This window comes from Oppia nitens, unplaced genomic scaffold (assembly GCF_028296485.1).
Source record: "Oppia nitens isolate AA-2021 unplaced genomic scaffold, nextdenovo-longstitch-racon4-pilon3 scaffold14_pilon_pilon_pilon, whole genome shotgun sequence".
Taxonomy (NCBI): Eukaryota; Metazoa; Arthropoda; class Arachnida; order Sarcoptiformes; family Oppiidae; genus Oppia; species Oppia nitens.
In genome coordinates this window covers 1,845,879-1,854,646 of record NW_026533193.1, presented here as the reverse complement: position 1 = coordinate 1,854,646, position 8,768 = coordinate 1,845,879, and the positions used below count along the sequence as shown (strand labels likewise).

Here is an 8,768-nt window from a genome sequence, read left to right as displayed (position 1 = left end):
TCGGACACTATTGGAACGGTAGTCAATGTTTGGTAGATATAGATGAACATATATTTTGTAGTTATGAGCCAACTATGATGTTAAATACAACTATAGTTGTTGAGACAATAGAGTTGATAACAACATCACCAGAAATGGTATGAAATTATACTGTATTTAATATTATTATTATAATTGTCTATTTATTTTTAAAAATTAAATATTTTTTTAAAAAGGATTTAAATCAAACAATTACTTGTATGAATACAACAAGTAATTCACAGATTCATTGGATTATCTTAACTATTGTATTACTGGCTATTATTTTCAAATTAATTGCATATATTATAATATATCGCAAAACTCATATGTAAGTGACTCTAATAATTATTATATTTATTTAATTTAGTAAATTTTTTTAAAATAGAAAATTTAATCCAAAATATTTCATCAAATTTCGTAATACAAAAAATGATAACATTGTGGACGACTTATCAATTAATAATGATTTTAGAGGACTTAATACTAATTAAAATAATCTATATATATATATATTGATATAAGTATGAATCAATTTAATAATTATTATTAATTAAAACACTCACTATTATAATTAAATAAAATTTAAAATATTTTTAAAAAATAGTTAGTTTTTCAAGTTAAAATTATTGTGATTTATTGCATAATATTTTTTATCCATTTTACTTACTATTATTTTATTTAATTACAAATATAGTCTATCTAAAACTATTATGTTAATCAAATTTATGTTTTTAATAAGTTGTTATGTTATTAAAAGTTACTAAAAATATATATATAGAGATAAAATTTTTATATAAAATATTATTTATGCCAAAAAAAACATTTTTTATAAAAAAAAATGTTATTTCATTAAAATTGTTTATATGTATTATCTAATTTTTATATTTAATGTAAACTACGACAAAATGATAATTTAATATTATATTCTATAAATAAATACTGTAATGAAAGATATTATTATTTAATTAATTACTTTTAACACAACAAAATAGATTTATCTTTAAATAATTAATTTTTGATAGAAATATCATTATGTTTAATGAACTTAAAAGAGTTTTTTTAAAAATTAATTAATAAATCATATTATTATCATAAATGTTTAGATAAATATATTTTTTTAATTTGTATGATTATAACAAATTACTAAAAATTACTTTATTTAGTGCATTTAATTAAGTAATTATACTATAAAAATATTTTATTATAAATTAATTTTTTTAGAAAATGAATTTATATGAAAAGTTTTCAATAATTTTAATAATCAATATAATAAATAGTTTAAATAATTATAATTGTTTATTAAATGATTCATACAATGGTAATAATAATAATAACAGTGCAATCATTAATACATCAAAAGTTATCAGTAGTTATTTAGATAACAATAATAATAATTATACTAATCATACAATAATTGATGAAAAATCAATTGATTTATATAATAAACTGAAAACATTATCCGACAAATATAATGCCAGTGCTATCAATCAACTAGTGTCCAGTAATGAACCATTAGTTTTATACAATTATAACAATGAAAATATACGTCTGTTCAAAATATCTACCCGTCCTTTACGGCCAGTCAATGATAATCATACAGAATTTATTGAATCGCTTGATCCCTGGGCTGCTGTCGGTGAGGATGTGATTATAGACTACAGTATTGTCGGTAATTATATTGTATGGTTACAGTACTCCCTAAACTATACAGCAGTTAAACTATATGCCAAAATACTTGACCCGTTCAAACCCAGTGCTATTGGCAGTGTTGATGATGATGAGGTACCGGTGCCTAAAACATTGCTCAGTATGAGTGCCGACGATCGTGTCGACGCACTGGCCGTCGATTGGATCAATCATTTGGCTTATCTGCCTGTTTGCGATAAACCTGGTAATCGATTTGGTTTGATGGCCGTCAACATAACCGCACCCGCATATTGGACTCAACTAACCCGTAAACGACATAAATGTTCAACAATAGTCAAAGATATTTTAGTTGATCCGAACGATGGACTAGTATTTTGGACAGAATTTTCCATCAGTTTGAATGTAATCATACAAATCATGCGACTATCGCAGGATAATACCGATATTCTGGTGATTGGCGAGGACAGGGATGCCTTACCCAAATCATTGACACTGGATATTCATAGTAAACGATTGTGTTGGCTAAACCGTCTAAAACAACAAAATAAAGATATAACAATAGTATTAGTTTGTATGAAATATGATGGTACCGGCAAACAGGTCTATACGGGAACAAGTAGTTATTTGCTAAATACTAATCCCTGCATCAGTGTAATGAATGGTAATATTTATTGGTCTAACAAAGTCGACAATACAATAAAGTCAATGATGGTAGCAATTGATGGATCAAATCAAACAGCGCTGCCAACAAATTTGACCAAAATATTTGTGTCCAACATAGCAAACATAGCCTACTTTAAGATTATCTCCCTGAGCCAACAGCCAAACTCTATGATTGATCGCTGTCTGAATCATAACTGTTCGCATATGTGTGTACCGACATTCAATGTGTCCGCTGGTTATACCTGTTTGTGTTCATTGGGTCATTCGTGGACGGGTAGTCAGTGTCTTAATAATAGGGTATTTATGCTATTATTTTTTTTGAACATTTATTGTTCATGTATTTTGTTGATTGAGACAATAACTAACAGATTATTGTTTGTTTGTTTGTTTAGGACTTACCCATCAAACGTAATATAAGCATCTATTGGACAATTGTTGCGGTTGTATCAGTGGCTGTCCTACTCATCTGTATTGCATATATTACAATATATCACAGAAACAAAATGTAAAAAATATGATTAATTTGTTTTTTAGAAATTTTTTATTTATTAAAATATATATTTTATATACAAATATTTTTACAGATCTCCGAAATTTACTGCAAAATTTCGCAAAAATAAAATTGATACCGACATCAGTTTAGAGGATAATTGAAAATTTCATAATATAATAATTAACTATATATTACTTTTTGTATTATATGTATTTTTTGGAAAATTAAACCGGATACAATATATAAATAATTATAATTATTTTTTGTTTGTTTATTACAGTAACAATTTATCTACTGATATTAATAGCTAATGTTAAATAAATATTAATAATAATTTTTTTTTGTAATTATTTACAAATAAAAATATGATATAATTAAATATATATTGATATACAAATAATATACACACAAAATTTTATATATATATATATATATTTATTTAATTATTTAATAGTTAATTTATAATTTAAAGTGCAATTGCAGTGCAATATTGTTATAAATACAATAGTAAGAGAAAAATCTAAAATAAATATTTAGCATTTAATATATTTAAATAATAACTATTGAATTTTTACCCACTAATTAATTAATAAAAACAACTAACTTTCTATTAATTTATTTTTTTAAAAATAGTTAAAACATAAATCATTTAACATTTGATTAAATAGATTAAGGGTATTAATATAATTGCCAAAATTAATATCATTAATAATTTTATTTTTAATTATAAATAATTTGTTAATAATGATAAATATTTCCATATATTATAATCAAACAAATTAATATTAATGGCCATACTTTCCAATGTATAGCTACTGGAGCACTGTTTGTTGCCCGGGTTATACCAGTTCCCAAAAATGCAGAGCCCATACCCATACCTACGTTTTGTATCTCATCTGCAAACTCGTTAACCAAACAACTATAGCCCCGAGGATCGACGCTACTTAGTAGACACCAATGTGGACAGTCGTGTCGATGACATCTATTTATACTAGATTTTAGCTGACTTTTCCAGTCAATTAACCTAAAATCGGTGACATCTTTGTCCAGTTTTAGCAAAACATTACTACTACTGTTAGTGCTGTCATTGATTTGCGTTAGATTTGTGACAACAATCGTATGATTTACAGTGTCTGTCCAATACAGATAACTACTGTCCACTAAATCAATGTGTTGTTTACTACTACTACTACTACTGCCTAAGCTATTAGTATATAGAGATCCATTGATATGATGTTCCTCCCGATGCCTGCCATCATACGAGACACACATCAATAGGTTTGAATTGTCTGTCTGTGGGTCGGCCAGCCGTTGATATGTTAGCCAACAGACCCGTTTGGCCACCAGATCTAAGGTAAGCGTAGATTTTATATAGTGTGTCTGATAGTACAACTCGCGAACTCCCTGTCCATCCATCGAAGCTTTATAGATAATAACCGGACTGTTCTTACTGTTCACACTCGGTATTTCTGTCCAAAACATAACCGATTCGTTGGGATCGACTCGAAGTTCCTCAGTATTACAGGTGTCCAATGATATGATTTTAATTTCTCGCAGCCGATTGACTACCGGTGCTGCAGCTGTCAAATTAACTACATATATGCCTCGTTGATTGCTAATATAACTGCACCGATGAAAATATGCCAAATTATTGATCCAATCGACGGCCAGTGCTGAAGGTTTTTCGGCGTTTGTCACATTCAAGCGCACCGTTAGCTCATCGGTTAGAACACTAGGTTTTCGCGGGTTCAACGGTTTGCCATACAGTGAGTACTGGGAGTTTGGCTGATATGACTCGGCTATCCATACAATATAATTGCCGTCAAAACTGTAGTCCAGCGACTGAAAGCCAAGTGAAACTGTATTCAACAATAGAGTCTTCCGATAGTCAATTGGCTGTTGATTACTGACCGACGCCGACAGTTTGGCCAGTCGTATGTCGTGATAATTGCTAGCAAACAGTATGAATGTCTCATTATCTTTGCTGTTGACCATAAAGTCGTTGATAGCACTGGTATTTGCAAGAAATTCCGGTAGTTTTGACATAACCTGACTTTTATGATGCGATGACTGGCCATGTAATGCACACATACTAGAAGATTGATTACTATTATTATTATTATCATTATTATGGCCATCAGGCAGACATAGGTTAGCACTGGTATCATTGTTTTGACAATTTTTGCTAACATTTAGTTTCCGGTTTGTATTAATTAGTTTAGCTATACTAACATTTCTAGCAATTAATTGTATTGATTTAGTTTCATCAATAGTACTGTTGTCAGCTAAACTCAGCATAAATGTGGATCTATTTGTTGGTGATGTCCAATACAGCCATCCATTGATAATATCCATTGACTCGCAATCACTGAAGTATTGTTTAGATACTTTCAATGTCTTTCGTTGATAACCCATATAATCAATGGATGACAGCGACTGTAATGCTGTGTCAATCCATACAATCTGTTTGCTGGCGAAGTCAATGGCCATACAAACGGGTTTAACAATGTTTTCAAACACCAGTACCAGTTGGCCGCTACTGGCGTCCGACAAATTGCTTCGTCGCATAACAACTTTGCCGTAATAGTTATATTGTGTCCAAACAATAAACCCGTCGATCGGATTGACAACAATTCCGTAAACATATGGCCACCACTTATCGGTATTTTGTAATAATTCATAATTTTTGTACTGATTATCGTGAATACGGATAACATTTATATTACTTGAGTTTATATAATAGACTAAATCGTGAATCTCATCGACAGTGAATAAACCATTAAATGTCTTATTGATTAAAACATTTGATTGATTAGTATGTATATTAAAATGATAATCATTATTATTATTATGTTTAGTAGAATAATTCAAAGTATAGTTTATTTTTGTATAATATAATGGACTATTACGAGCACTGGTAGACCAAACTATATATGTTTTATTAGTATTTATATACAAGTGCTTAACATTAGTTAAGTTGGCATTTATTGTTAGCAAACTGATGTTTTGTTGTTGTAGTTTCAAACTATTATTATTATCATTACAATTAGTTAATAAAATTAAGTTTAAAGTATTATTATTATTACTTTCATTAGTTAAATGATAATTGAAACAATTTAATGTGATATTAGCCGCATAAGTATTATAATTAAAGTTTGCAATAAACAATAATGATAATAATAATAAGGTAAAATTGAAATAAAATTTTTTGGCAAACATTTTTTTTTTTGAAAATATAAATATGAATTAACTGTAATTAAAAATATATTTGCAAAATAAAATAAGTTATTTATAAAAAGGTTTATATAAAACTATTTTATTACTTTATTTTTTGTTTGTTTTTTTAATTTAACTGTAATTTTTTTAGTAAATATATTTTTTTAGACTTAAAAACATTGCACTATTTAACAGATAATTTAATCTAAATATTTGAATCGTTTATATTTATTAATAAAAAAAACTACATTATATATATTGTATATATGTCTATTATAATATAACAGTATATTTATTGTTTAGTTTGTGTACTAAAAGATTTTAGTCTAAAATTTATCATATATTATAGATAACTGTTTATTTATTATATATATTTGATTTATACAATAATATAATTGTCTATTTCAATGTTATATTTTAGTAAATTATTTGAAATAAAAATATATATATAAATATTTCAAGTACATTTGAAATAAATTAAAACTATATCAATAAGTATTACATTTTAAATATATATATTAATTTACTTAATTTTTTCACTTTTTCATTAATAATAATAATTATTTATTTATTTTTAGTATTTATTTTCTTTATAAAACTGTAATCAAATAAATGAGTATTATTTCATATAAATAAATATAGTGATAATAATACTTAAATTTAGTTATTTACTCTTGTTTATTAGTTAATTTCAATACAAACTTATTTTATTTGTGTCTAATAATTAATTTGTTATAACTAATGTTATAATTGTTATATTTTTTACAAATCATATCTACAATTAAATATTATAGTTTAAAATATTTTATAAAACAATATTAATTTTTTATCATTTGTGTAACATATTTATGTAGATATTTATATAATTACATTTAAGAAACTATTTTATATTTAATTTTATTAAAAAAGATTTTAATACTATTAATCTATAGTATAATATAATTTATTAGTAATTAGTTAATTTCGTATACACTAGTATACTGTATTTAAATATAAGTAATGTTTATAACAAAACAATAAACATTTTTTTAATTAAAAAAATATATATTTTTATTTTATTTGAAAATAATTACTTGAATAAAAACTTTGAAATCAGTATATTTATGAGGATATTAAATATAAATTTATTTAGTATAACAAAACAAATATAATTTTTTTTAAATAACAAAATAAAATACAAAAAATTCATTTAATGAAAATTAATAATAAAATTATAGATAATTTGAACAAAAAATAATAATAAATTTATTGTTAACAAAAATATAACTGTTATACTGTGTGTGTGTATATATATATATATATATAACAAAAAATATTTATAATTTACAAATTAAATTTGATAAAAAACTTTTTAAAATGTTTGCCAATATTGGAGGTTCCCGTAAAAAATCCCGTTTTCTTTGATTTAGACTTTTTTATAAAGCCTTTATTAATGGTCATAAAGTTGTCGCCAAAATTGTTGCCCAATTCGTAGCCCATTGTTTTGAATGCACGGCCAAAATCGCGGCCAAACAGTCCAAACGCCGAACCCAATTGACTGCCAATAGCTTTGCTGACGCCGCCGCCGCCCGAAGACAACCGTTTTGACTTTGAATCCCTGCGCCGATCAATAGTAGAGCCGACCCGAGCAGCAGTGGTCAGCGGTGCCGACTCGGAAGTCATCATATGATCCGTATCTATTGAGTTGGTGTTACCATCATTTACAGGCATGTATACCGAGTAAACCCGATGCGGACCATCTTTTAGACCGTAAATGTTGGCCAACGGGTTGAACAATAGTGGCGACTCTAAGTTCATTACTGAAGATACCGAACCTTCAGTTCGTCTATTAATTTAGAAATATTTATAGATTTTTAATAAATTAATTATAATTTTAAATAATATATTGAATTTAACTAATAATATATAGAATTTAATTAATAATATATAGAACTTAACTAATAATATATAGAATTTAACTAATAATATATAGAATTTAACTAATAATATATAGAATTTAACTAATAATATATAGAATTTAACTAATAATATATAGAATTTAACTAATAATATATAGAATTTAACTAATAATATACAATAATTTTTTCAATACTTATTGAGAAAAATATATTTTTCAATATAAATCAAATATCATCAACAACAACAAAAATAATATTATTATTAATACTTACCGATTAATATCATTATTCAATAGCACTGATGATTGATAGTTAGGCCATAGTAATAGCGATTCACAAATTAATAATAGATTCAGTAATGATATCAAATAAACTACAATAATTGAATTATACATATTGTAGGATATTTTTGGTTACAAATATTTTTATTTATTTATTTTTCAAACTATTGTTATTTTTTTCTCTCTTTCTCAAACAAATTCAAAAATAAAATAAAATATATAAAATTAGAAAAATTTGTGACAATTTTCTACCAAAAAATATTGTTTTCTAAAATATAGTATACATTATATATATTTTTACTCAATGTCTATACTATATTAAATATCTAATATATGTTTTTTGTTTAAACTTCAATAAACAAATTTTGTTGTGTCACTGAAAAAATTGTTTGTTTGTTATTTGTATGTGTTTTGCATAGATAGCCGATAATCTAATTGATAATAATTTGTGACATCTAAAAAAATTGTAATAAATTTGTGTTACTTTTATCTGTAATATAATTAATGTTTTTTTTAATAAATTATTAGTAATTGTTTTATTTTGTGTGT

The 8,768-nt window shown here is 25.4% G+C and overlaps 1 protein-coding gene across 1 annotated transcript; it reads left to right on the top strand.

The window, feature by feature from the left end:
- The first annotated feature begins 1,431 nt into the window (after positions 1–1,431).
- LOC128962650 (putative vitellogenin receptor) lies at positions 1,432–2,985 on the top strand. The gene is made up of 3 exons (XM_054309049.1): positions 1,432–2,628; positions 2,724–2,836; positions 2,916–2,985. Exons 1-3 carry the CDS (start codon positions 1,831–1,833, stop codon positions 2,983–2,985), a joined length of 981 nt encoding a protein of 326 aa, XP_054165024.1. The 5' UTR covers positions 1,432–1,830.
- The last annotated feature ends 5,783 nt before the right edge of the window (positions 2,986–8,768 follow it).

Coding starts and splice junctions, on each gene's coding strand:
- LOC128962650 (XM_054309049.1), top strand. CDS start 1,831: ATGAGTGCCGACGATCGTGTCGACGCACTGGCCGTCGATTGGATCAAT. Junction 2,629..2,723: donor GTCAGTGTCTTAATAATAGG/GTATTTATGCTA, acceptor TTGTTTGTTTAG/GACTTACCCATCAAACGTAA. Junction 2,837..2,915: donor ATATATCACAGAAACAAAAT/GTAAAAAATATG, acceptor ATATTTTTACAG/ATCTCCGAAATTTACTGCAA.